General features: G+C 33.9%; 2 protein-coding genes across 3 annotated transcripts; one reads left to right on the forward strand and one right to left on the reverse strand.

Moving 5' to 3' along the window:
* The first annotated feature begins 7,112 nt into the window (after positions 1–7,112).
* LOC107606005 (Glutathione S-transferase family protein) lies at positions 7,113–9,639 on the forward strand. 2 transcript variants are annotated; one of them, XM_016307965.3, is made up of 3 exons: positions 7,113–7,340; positions 8,058–8,352; positions 8,705–9,639. In XM_016307965.3, the coding sequence occupies exons 2-3, from the start codon at positions 8,144–8,146 to the stop codon at positions 9,297–9,299; spliced, it is 804 nt and encodes a 267-aa protein (XP_016163451.1). In that variant the 5' UTR covers positions 7,113–7,340; positions 8,058–8,143; the 3' UTR covers positions 9,300–9,639. The 2 variants fall into 2 exon arrangements, with proteins under 2 accessions (XP_016163451.1, XP_016163452.1); XM_016307966.3 differs by having other exon boundaries at positions 7,205–7,364.
* Positions 9,640–10,752: 1,113 nt separating this feature from the next.
* On the reverse strand, positions 10,753–12,657 carry LOC107607796 (uncharacterized). The gene has a single exon (XM_016309698.1). The coding sequence runs from the start codon at positions 12,655–12,657 to the stop codon at positions 10,753–10,755; it is 1,905 nt and encodes a 634-aa protein (XP_016165184.1).
* Positions 12,658–13,199: the final 542 nt, after the last annotated feature.

Here is a 13,199-nt window from a genome sequence, read left to right on the forward strand (position 1 = left end):
GAATGATCGGAGCCTTCTTTGGACCTACCAAATGGCACGCATCCAACGTGATTTCTTTTGTTGAGAGCGAAGGTGTTAGGTGCTTTTCTTTTCAACAACAAGATATTTCTATACACATTAGAAGATAATAGTTCCTATTCACATTATTTAAATAAAAAATTCAGAAATTCTCATTGAGGTTAACAGTGATTAATTCCATTTCAGATTTTGAAATGATTATAGTTGATATGTCCCTTAGGCAAGGTGACCACAGGCACAGAGGCTTGTTGAAATGGTCCCTCAAACTTTAATATTGTTCTCATAAATTATATATTTTAAAAATTTTATTTTAGTATATTTTTATTACGGAATTAGTTTTTAACTTTTTTTTTTTAATTTAACTTAGCTCTACTCCCGAATGATATGTGCTGAATAAATCCTACACTGTTCGAACCATTTTTCAATTAAGTGAATATGTCTATTTGAAAGAATTTTTTCCCTATATATAGACCTTTAAGAATAGAACTTATAAAGAACTTAAAAGATGGTAAAAATTCACTTATAATTATATTTATAAGAAGTTGATAATTAAAATTATTAGCTGATTTGATATATTTAGTTAAATTATTATCTAACGATTATCAACTATGAATTTTATATGAAAATAAATGTATATGAGTTTTTTAGATTTAATAATCTATATATCAGGTGTGTCAAGATTTGTTGTTTGATGATATGGCTAATTTAAGAGCAGTGGGTTTAAGTTAGTTAAATGTCACATTTATAAAAAAGAAGATACATCTTGTGTTGCACAAATTATTGCATATCTCATTCTATGCATGTGATGTGTGTCATTTCTGAGGCGCTCTTTTTTTTCCGTTGCTTTAAAATGGGAACCCCTGAGCCTTTGTAATTGTGCTGCTTCTTTTGGATTGGGCCCTATCTAATTTTTTGGTGACTATTGGGCCCTAGTATCCATTCTTGAGTATTGGGCCTATATATATATGAATGAATGGGATGATTAGGAAGTTGATATATGTAACCCAATGAGAAAGGGAATGAAAAAAAAAGGGGGGGGGTGTGTGTGAAGGTATTTGACCCAAAAAAAAAAAATCATCGTCCATGCCAAAAAAAAAAAATCTCACTTGTCACACTCGCACATAAATACAAAGCATGCTGATATTATTTTAACTAGAAGGACTCGCGCATCACGCGGTAAATTAATGATAGTATATAATAAATATTAAAAATAGTTATAATTTGTAGAATTAAATTAAGTATGTGTAAATTAAAGTTAAATTTAAAATTTGTTTTGTTTAAAATAATTTATAGTACAAAGATTTAGATGTTAGAGTTGTACAATGTGATATTTTTATTTGGTGGTTTGATTTTTGTATTTGTTTTTATTGATGGACTTAGTCTTCTTATATAGTGTTCGTCCTCCTTTTTCTTTATTGCTATTAATAGAGTTGTTGCTTTCTTATTTCTATCGTAGATTCTTGTGAAAATATGTTCTTTATGAATTGTTGAATTGTATGCACTTTCTATTGTGTTGTTTGTTCCATCTTTGCATGTATGTTCTTCTTCCGAAAATGTGTCTTGAATTTATATGGTTTTTTCTCTTTAATCTCTTGATGTGCATGCAGTTTTTTAATGACATCTACAATAAAAAGAATAAAAATGTGTAGAATTTTTTTTAAATAAGTTATTTTTAATAAGAATAATTAAAATAGTATAAAGTGAAATTACCTGTTAATATTTTTTTTTACCCACTCTGTTAGACAATGTCTCAAGTGATGCAAATTCAAAATAGTGTTGAAAAATGTTTAATTTAAAAATACAATAAATATGTTTGTTTTGTACTTTTTCATCTAATATAATCATTTTTAAGCAAAGAAACTCTTCTTCATTTGTGGGTGTTAATATTTTTCATAGATGAATCACACGAACTTTGATAAACTAATTGTCTGTTTGTTTGGTGATATTAAATTTCTTGTGCTAAATTTGATGTTATTTGAAGAAATAGTGATAACAGATTTATATAAGTAGTTCAAATAGTATAGAATTTGAATATTTGTAACGTAAAATTTATTATGATTAATAGTTTATTATAAAAATTAATAAATTAATTATTAGGTTATAAATTTATTGTATTGTTTATAACGATAAAATATAATAAATAATATAGTCATAGAGATATGAATTCTTGTAAGTTACAAATTTAGTCGGACACTATTAATTTCTAATTATTGTAATCGATAATTTTACAGCCTAATTTTCATATATTTCTATTACTTGTATATTTTTTTGTATATTTTATTTTATTGCTGATTTGGAATAATAGTTGATTTGACAAAAAATGAGTGGTTGATTCTAAAGTTTTGCCAAGTAAGCAATATTGCTTACATGGCATTAGTAGGAGAAGAAAGATGTCTTAAAAGTAATGTGCGTAAACTTATCCATCAACTTTTATATATTAGGGCAAAGTACTAAATTGGTCCTCTACGTTTAGATGTAATCCTGTTTGGATCTTTAAGGTTTAAAGTATCCTATTTGAATCCAAAAAAGTTTCATTTAGCTTCAATTTAGTCTCACCGTGAGCTCAAAGTTAAATAATTAATGAAATGTCCTACATAACAGTAGTACAAGAATATGGTCGATAATCTAGAGAATAAGTACAAGCTCTAAAGGCATAAAATCAACCGTAGATGCATCAATATATTTATTTATCATTTTTCTTATAATTTAAATGAAATATTTTCTATAAAACTAAAAAAATGATAAATACATATATTGATGCATCTACAGTTGATTTTGTACCTCTAGAGCTTATACTTATTCTTCAAATTATCAACCTTGTTCTTGTACTACTGTCATGTAGGACATTTTATTAATTATTTAACTTTGATCTCACGATGGAACTACATTGATGCTAAATAAAATTTTTTTGGATTTAAATAGGACACTTTAAACCTTAAGGACCAAAACAGAATTACGCCCAAACGTAGGGACCAATTTAATACTTTACCCTATATATTAAGAATAGATATAATAAATAATATAGTCATAGAGATATGAATTCTTGTAAGTTATAAATTTGATTAAATACTATTAATTTCTAATTATTGTCATTGGTAATTTTACAACCTAATTTATATATATTTCTATTACTTGTATATTTTTTTGTATATTTTATTTTATTGCTGATTTGGAAATAATAGTTGATTTGACAAAAAATGAGTGGTTGATTCTAAAGTTTTGCCAAATAAACGATATTGCTTATATGACATTAATAAGAGGAGAAAGATATCTTAAAAGTAATATGGATAAACTTATTCATCTATTTTTATATATTAAGAATAGATAAATAGATGTTTAATTTATACTACTATTATTTTGGTAAGTACTCACACTCATTAATACATATATAAAATACCAAATTAAAAAAAAAACAGTGGTTCTTAAAGCCACACATCTATCTATTGAAAATCAATGAACTAATATATTTGCAAATTAAATTATTGATATTTCTTTAGTTAAATAAATTTTTGGTCTTTGTAAACTATTTTTTCCTTTTATTTTTTAAATTTTGGTTTAGTAAAATTTAAAATGTATTTATTTTAATTTATACCAATAATTTCTTTGTTTTCTAACGAAATAGGTTAAAATAAAAGCATTTTGAATTTTATGGGATAAACATCAAAATTTTTATGGCAACCAAATATTAATTTAAGTCTTATATATATTTTTTAAACAATATTATCTTTTTAAGTCTTTTCATACACAAAAGGTTTAGTTCAGTCAACGATTGGAGTAAGCATGTGAAGTAAGCATGTACATGTACATAAAAATAACAATATTGGATTTGAGAAAGTCTAAAAAACAACGCTCATTTTAAATAACCTAAACAATGAGTTAAAAAAGAATGCTAAATTAATTTTCAAAAATCGGATTTTTAATTAATTAGATATAATTTTTATTTTAAATTTGACTTTTAACAACCACAAACTCTTCCCCTCGCACCCGCCCCGTATCCCACCCTTTCTCCCCTTGACCCTCTACCGTCTCTCGCGAATCACCGCTCACGTTCCAGCTTTCTCGTGCATTCGCAATCGCGTGCACGTATCCGTGCTTCATCGCGCCTCCCAACCGCTGCACACAGCCCAGCCTCGTCGCGTCTCCATCACGTCGCGGAGACTACTTTTGCCCCCTCGCGTCGTCGTTCTCCATCGTGTCCCTCCCTGCTGTCGGTCTTCTTTTTCTCCTTCCGCGATGCAGGACGCCTTCCACCCTCCATCAATTTTATCTATGATGCACGGACACTGACATGAAGGCGGGATACGACACGACACGGGACACGCCGACACGCGAATTTTAAAATTTTACATGACTCGAGGACACGTATACATATAAAATATAAAATATTTTTTAGATAAATTATAAGTGTAAATACCCTTTCCGGCCCTTGAGTATTTTAAATTGAGACATGTCGCACCTTTATCATCCAGAAACCTCAACTAGGTCCTCAACCATCAACATTAGTGGACGTATCGACCCCTGTGACCGGTTGCCAACAGGTTGCCTGGATGACGTGTCAGGTGGAGGCTGAGTTGTCAAATGCAAGTGCCACGTGTCACTAGAAGTTGCTGCAGGGACTAAAAACCCCCTCCCTGCCCAAATTGTTCTCAGCCCCACCGGCAACACCCTCCACTCACCACCCCTCCCCAGCACTCCTCCACCACCGCCACCGCCGCCACCACTACAACCGCCTCACAACCTTCGCAACTCATGCGAGTCCTCCACCTCTTCTTCTTCCTCCACAATCTCCCAAAGCTTCACCCAATGGAGGTTCTCTCTCCCGACAACACCTTCCACAACAACCACCACTACTCCTCCGCCACAACAACCACCACCAACTTCTTCCACAACAACCACCACCAGTTTCGGAATCAACTTCTTCCTGGAGGGTGAGGAATGCAGGATTATGAGGCGGTTGAAGACCAAATGTGAGATGGGATAAGCCAACTCCCTCATTTTCTTCATGTACTCAAGTGAAAGCTTTATGACACCTTTATCCAGCATTGCAATGACCAGATTGTTGTATAGCAACTCATTCTGAAACTCGGTTGGAATGCGAGGGAAGAGCTTCTCACCATGTTCAATCCCGTGAAGCTTAATTGTGAATTCCACAAGATAAGAGTAATCAAGTTCCCTAGGCCTATAGGGCCTCTCTCGGATCACCCATTCCATCACCTACAATAATTGTAACATGAGTTCAACTTAAGGGAATGTTTTTGGAAGTAAAAATCATATTTTTTGAAGCAATAATGATTGGTTGTTACCTCAAGTGGGCGTTTGTTCATGTTGAGCTTGCGAAGACGGTTGATGGCGTGGAAGACATGGCCTCTGTGAATGGGGAATCCATCACCCATCCAAGTGCGGAAGGCAGACCCAACAGCCTCCCCTGTCCGAAGCTTCTCGATCCTTCTAAACAAGCTCTCTGAGTTCTGAGGGCTCTCGGAATCGCTTTCGGAGGATTCTCGCGATGATTGGATGCAAAGGAATCTGAAACGGAGGTGGGCAGAAGGTGCTCGACGCATTGCCTCAATAAACCTACATCGCATCATGTTTCTCTTTTCTTCCCTCGCCCAATAGAATTGAACAAATGAACAGCACGTTATGAGAATTTCCTTTCCTTTCTCATTGGGCAAATAACCCGATATTTTTTGGCGTTGGTGGTGGTTGTTGTGGCGAAGGAGTAGTGGTGGTGGTGGTGGAAGGTGTTGTCGGGAGAGAGAACCTCCATTGGGTGAAGCTTTGGGAGGTTGTGGAGGAAGAAGAAGAGGTGGAGGACTCGCATGAGTTGCGAAGGTTGTGAGGCGGTTGTAGTGGTGGCGGCGGTGGCGGTGGTGGAAGAGTGCTGGGGAGGGGTGGTGAGTGGAGGGTGTTGCCGGTGGGGCTGAGAACAGTTTGGACAGGGAGGGGGTTTTTAGTCCCTGCAATAACTTCTAGTGACACGTGGCACCTGCATTTGACAACTCAGCCTCCACCTGACACGTCATCCAGGCAACCTGTTGGCAACCGGTCACAGGGATCGTTACGTCCACTAATGTTGATGGTTGAGGACCTGGTTGAGGTTTCTGGATGATAAAGGTGCGACATGTCCCAATTTAAAATGCTCAGGGGCCGGAAAGGGTATTTACCCAAATTATAATGATATTTTGATATTTTATTGATATTAAAATATAAATAAATTTTTTAATTATTTTTAATGTCTTATTTTAATTATATCAACTATTTTAAATATTTTTTTGTTTTAATAAATAATAATATATACTACATCTAAATTTATTTTAAAAATATATGTTAAGAATAAGACTAGACACGCTGACACGTAATGGTATTTAGGTGTGTCCAGGCGTGTCCGGAAAAGAATTTTTTTATTTTTTATTAAGACACGGTTGGACACAATAGATACATGTATCAAATGAGTGTCGGTGAGTGTCGTGTCCGAAATATGTCTGACTCGCGGACACGACAACTCAACAAAGTGTCCGTGCTTCATAAGTTTTTATTATACATGGATGTTTTTTTTAAGTTCAATGGATGTTACTTTTTTATTGTACGTGAATGTTTTTTTACTACGGCGCTGAAGTCTGGTGTTGCCTGCGACGTTGACAGTGTGACAGGAGAGGCTGGAGTGAAGTGGCTGCGATAAAAAATATTGAAGTTTTTTTTATGTTTAATAGGTTTGGAATGCAGCTCGTTATTTACGTTATTCGCATTTTTTCGTTGTCTACCTAGTAATAACTAATTTAAAAATTTAAAAAATGCTATTTGTATCTCAAAATCACTCACTAAAATTAACCATCAATATATTTGTGTATAAATATATATATAGTTTAATTTATTTTTAATCTATGTTTATATTTTATTATGTATTTTATACTAATAATTGATTTTGATAACTGATTTTGATATACATGTAACATAATCAAAAAATTTTAATTTTAAGCATCGACTGTTATATTAACAAAAATAATTATCTTTTCCGTTAACCGGATAAATAGAAACGATTATGATTAGACCCTAAGCACGTGAAAAATTAAACTCTGTAATTTGAATTGAATTGAAAAATTGATTAAGGGGACACGTGTCCCATTGAGATGAGGAAGTACGCGGAATCCACATATGGTTGTTCTTCTCCGATGTATGTTTGTGTTCTGCGCTGTCGCTTCTTGTTTTCTTTCTGCAAACCAAAAAAAGCGTTCTTTTTGGTGAATCAGTGCCTCTTCCACTTCTCTTCCATCAATTTCCTTACGCTAACTTCTTCTTCTTCATTCCAACTTTTCAGCTTTTGGGTATCTCTCTCTTCACTTAATCATGTAACGGTTACTTATGCTTATTATCCTCTGATAATTATTATTTTTGTGTGTGTAAAGTTGTGTTTTCTGCATAATCACTAATTAACTCGTCTCTTTGTGTGTGTTTTTGTTTGTGATCTTTTTTTTTTTTTTTGAGTTTTGAATTTACCTTAATCCTAAGCTTTCTCCCTTACTACATTTATCCAATCGGAAATGGAAAAGAAAAATGTGTGACTGGTTGTTGAATTTTTGGGTTCATATGACTCCCTTTTTATTCAATCAATTAAATCCATCATTTTTTTCTTCTTCTTGGGTTGGACTTGGATCCATAGTTTCTTACTCAGGTCACTATCTATATTAGTTTATGATGCAATCTAATTTATAACAAGTTTTTCTCTTACATCCCTGCTAGTTGGGTTTTTTAGTTAGAGTTCCTTACTTATGTGACGATTTATTTATTTTTGGTCAATTCACTCATTAGCCTTTCATTCGTAAATGTATTCAATTTTGATATACTGTTGTCCAATCAAATCCTTTCTTTTCGATGAGTTAAGTATTAGGGGTGAAAACTATTTAGTTTTTCTAATGTGGAAATAATTAAATGGAAGTTTAAGTAAAATATAATTATAGTAATAGCAAGGATAGATACAAATTAAATGCATAATTAAGTTGGTGCTTAATAACAACTTAGATATCATTTTTTTTTTTTTGCAGACCTCATTGTTCTGTAGTATTTCTGGAGTCTGTGCTGCAAGACAAACTTTGATTCTACTTGCAACTTCCTAGGAACCGATACGAAAATGCAGTTATATCATCATCCATTTGATTTAGATAGTCTGAAGGTTAGACTTGCATTGGAAGAGAAAGGCGTCGATTATACGTCTCACCATGCCAATCCAATAACTGGCAAGAACTTGGATTCCTCATTCTTCAAGATGAATCCGAGCGGAAGACTACCTGTTTTCCAAAATGGATCTCACATCATATACAAGACTATAGATATAATACAGTATGTCCTCCTCATCAAGTCTTTCATTATTCTGTTACTGTCATCTTTTTAAGTTTTATGCAGCATAAAAGGTTAGCTGAAGAAAGAAACAAAACTTATGTGTTGATTGCTTAAAATGTTGCTCTTTGCATATTGATAGTTTATACTCCTCAAATCAATAAATTTCCTTGAGCTTGAAGCAACAAATTGTATATGCTCTTTAGACTATGGAGCATTCATTTTGATTTCTTGGTAACACTTAAATCGCTGAGCCTTCCACTCGCCAAGAACAAAGAATGCGATCAATTTGAGTATATATAGTTTTAATGCTTTTCTTACGAGCAAACATCTTATGCTCCCATTCCATTTTCAGGTACATAGAGAGAATTGCTGTGGTCTCGGCAGGGTCTGAGAATATCAGTACCAGTGGCAGGGAAGTGATTGAATGGATGCAGAAGATACAAGAGTGGGATCCTAAGTTCTTTTCACTTTCTCATATACCAGATAAATACCGCATTTACGTCTCCAAATTCATAAGGCGTGTTGTGATTGCCCGTATGTCCGAATCCCCTGAATTAGCAGGCGCTTACCATCGGAAGTTAAGAGAAGCCTATCAAACTGAAGAAAAAATGAAAGACCCAGATGTTGCAAGGAGGAGCGAGGAGCACTTGGTTAGACTGCTTGACGAAGTAGAGCGGCAGCTAGGCGAAACACCATACTTAGCTGGTCAAGACTTCACCATGGCCGATGTGGTGCTTATCCCGGTGCTGGCTCGCTTAGTGCTCTTGGATTTAGAGAAAGTGTACATAACCAATAGGCCAAACATCGCCGAATACTGGGTTTTGGTTCAACAGAGGCCTAGTTATAAAAAGGTGATTGGTAAGCATTTTGATGGTTGGAGAAAACACAAAACATTAATAAAAACATGGTGCTTTGTTCATATTAGAAGTTTGCTGAAGAGATACTAGTGAAGTACACATATAAAGGAGTTAAAATAAGTGAACATAAGAAGGAGCTTTGTTTGTGTGTATTGTTTAGATAAGGAGGATTTATATTAGACAGTTCTTTGTACTAATTTTGCAATTTTTTTTTAAACATCTTATTTTCTTTTCTTGAGAGGGAAGGGGGAATTCTTTTTTTCTTTCTCCCTTAAGTAATGTTGATGCTAGGTACTGAAAACATAGATGGCTTGGTTTCTGTTGGTTTGTTGCATGTTGGAGTGGCCATTCTCCAAGAAATAAGCATCTAATGATTATGATAATATGTAAAATGTAAATGCAATTACAGGTTTTCCATATCCTGGAGAAATCACTCGTGTTATGCATTTTCTTGCTTTGTTGTATAAACATCATTGATGAATCGAGTTTTGAGTATGCAGTAATGTGATATAGTTGATAGTATACTGGGATTATGATTATCTTTTCTCTAGAAAGAAAGGGTAGAAAAGAAAAAAGTTTACTCATTTTTTAAAATAAGCAAGGATAAATTACCAAAATACTATTAAAAAATTTATATTATTGACAAAAATAATTTTAGAAGATACAAACAGAAATAATCAGATGTATATTTTCAAATTAAATTTCAGAAATCAAATTTTGATATAATGTTTTACAACAATAATTAGAGGAATGACAAATGAGACATTATTTTCATTTTTAGAATTGGATGATTTTATGCCAAGTGAATATATTTGAGATTTTCCCCTTTTTTTTGAATGATGGAAAAATTTTTGCATGCACCTTTTAAATGTTTTTTCAATTGTCCCAACAAAAATTCGATAAAATGTATAAGTTGTTTGTTAAATATAAAATCTTTTTATACTTAAAAATATATATATTTTTTTCCATTTAAAAGTTTTGGAGACTTATTTATTGTTCGTATTTAGAATTGTTTTTGTTAATGATATAAATTTTTTGGTTAAAATTTTGATAGATTATCCAAATAAACAAACAGATAAATAAGAAGTAAAAATAAAAAAAAAATATATTAGAAAAAAAAAAGATGGGTAAACTCACCTCCAAACATTTCTCTTTTACCTCTGAGAATCATCTCTCTTGCTCAAGATATTGGATACAAGACTTGAAGTCTTGAATACTTTCTGTTTCATTTACATTCTCATTATTTTTATTTTTAAAATTTTGTAAAAAAAAAATTTATAAATAAGATTTCTTTTGTTTATCATTATTTTGCTTGTATTTTTTTACATAAAATCTAGAAAACAAAAGAATACCAAAAATATAAGCAGAAACTGAACTCATCTTTCATGTTTAAATAACATTTATCATATTGAAAATTCCATGTGATGGCATGATACATAATGAACTTTTATTGGTAAAAACAACAAACATAAAACCAGATCTTTTGTTTTTTTTTTAACTAAATGGTAACAGCTTCAAGAATCAACACCCTAAACATTACTTCCTAGTCACTAATATGGTATTTATCAGTCTTATGTGCTAACATAACCCAAATATGAGTAATCAAACCACCACCTCTTCTTATTTGCTCTGAATGATAGTCTATACTACAGTTAGCAGCAGCATAACACAACATCTCAACCCAAACACTGCATATAATCTGCCATTTATTTTCCTTGAGCATCAAGTTACTGGCCAGTCTCTGAGCATCCCTTAACATATGCCATTTTGATGTAACAACAGTTTCTGACTTCCTCTCAGAAATTGAATATTGAGGAAGCCATTCCATTCTCAAAATCTTGCATAGTTCTTTTTCATCTTTGATGGATTCTTCTTTCTGTTCCAACAAGGCCTTGAGTTTGTCGAAGGCGTGCTGGAATATGATCTTGGCCGTAGTCATGGACAGCATATGAGGTCGCAGCGCGAGAAGGTACATCATATAATTCGACAACAATTTCGCCATTTGAGCTTTTGGATTTGCAACATTGTTGTGAGAATCTGAATAGTAGCATATATCTGTGGCAATGTGCCATATGGTAATGCTTTTGTCAAAATCTCTTTTCACACTCCATTTGAATTCATTGAGACAACCATACCTTCCAAGTGACCATTCACCTCTTTGATTGAAAGGCTTAAGTCCTCTTTCTCTGTCAATACCTCTCATTTCTTCAACCATCAAAACTTTGAGTTCTTGAGGGAACGGTATGCGCGTCCTACTCTTGTTCTTCTTCATTCCCAAGCCAATGCCTCGGAATTTGAGAATTTTGCTGCACTTTAATGGCTTATCATGGAGGCAAAAGCTCAGCAAGTTGAATTGTGCCAATGTATTTGACCACCTTTTCCTATTGCTTGCTTGAGGACCGAGAATTCTCAAGCAAGGTATCATGAATGGATAGCTTTGGTGCTTGATTATTTGGATGATCGCCCAATCTGTGAAGGGTAGTTGCGCGATCTGGTAAATCTCCATAAGGACAGCTCCTGCTAGCATCCCTTCTATAAAACATGCTTTCCAATGATGTGGAAAAGCTTCCCTGAATATGATTGAAAATCCGGTAAAAGTTGAAACTAAACCAAAGAAACTTACAATTCGAAAAATGCAACCTCCTTTGGTGTAGATTATTGGTGCCTTGGTGTACAAGACATCATACATGAAGCCAAGTTCTGAATCCGTGATCTTGAAGATGTCCTCTGGTGCATATTCATCAACAGACATCCGCGGAAGAGATTCATATAAGGGCTGATAGAGCCAGTTCTCACGGTGAGGCTTCAACGAGATAAAGCGATAATATGCCTTTAAGATCAATTCTATGTTTGGAATATCATCAGGAAGGAATCTGAACAAAGCAGGCATGCTTGCTTCTTGGTCAATTTCTTGGATGGTGATTATGCCGGATCGTTTACTAAAAGCCGACTTAAGAGCCCAGACAACTTCTCCATACTTGATTAGTCCAGATACGAATAATGGGAGGTAAAGATAAGAGAGCTTTGATTGCGTCCAGCTCTTGACAACAATCCAAATCACCACAGCTACTTGGAGAACAAGAGCAAGCAGTTGCCTTAATCCCAATCTGTTATCTTCAATTGAGTAAGCAGTTATGGCATCAGGGTTTCCAATTTGCACCAAAAGTAATGGTGCAAACATAGCCTTTAGTTCCCGGCGAATATTGCGTTCATCCGGATCACTTCCTGGTATCACTGTCAGCTTGCCAATGATGATTTTTGTCAAAGAAGCAGACAGCAAATAGGTAAACCAAACAGTGAACCTTATCCACATGCCGGGTACGTCCTTGCGGCGGCTACCAAAGACTGTGAGGATGACTTGCATAGTGAAGCTCAATAGCATAAGAACTTCAAGGCCCCAAAGATCCCATAGGTCTTGCAGTTGCCCTGGAACTAAAGATATGTTCATGTTTCCTTGCTCAGTTCTATCAAATGGTCAAATGCTGCAAGAAAAAAGTAGGTAAGTCCCCAGAGTTAGCAATTTTGTGAAGATTGATGTATGAAAAAATTTTCTCAGATGAAAAGAAGTACACAAGAAGGAAAAGAAAAGAGAGAAAGAACTAGGGAGTTGAAATAAACAACCTGATCAACTATCTTCTAGATTGGATTGATTGGGATGAAATGAATTCAAGAAAAGCACATTGCATCATTGCTTTTAGGGAGCATGAATTTTAATTAGAATTCATAGTAATTGAGGATTAACTATTCACACATCATTTCCAGCCTCGTAATATCTATATGTAGAGAGATGTGAGAAGAGTGGTAGACTATAAACAGGAGGCAAACATTGATCCTCTGCTAATTTGTCAGAAAGCAACCTTTTCTTAAACAGGAAGGTAACACCCATGATGTAGGTTATCCCTTGATGATCCTTAACTTATCATGTTACTGTTAATTCATGTATAGCAATTTAGGATGCTTGCCTTAACAATAGGCTAACACCACTGCTTA

Source organism: Arachis ipaensis, chromosome B7, assembly GCF_059453495.1.
Source record: "Arachis ipaensis isolate K30076 ecotype BB chromosome B7, ASM5945349v1, whole genome shotgun sequence".
NCBI classification, from domain to species: domain Eukaryota; kingdom Viridiplantae; phylum Streptophyta; class Magnoliopsida; order Fabales; family Fabaceae; genus Arachis; species Arachis ipaensis.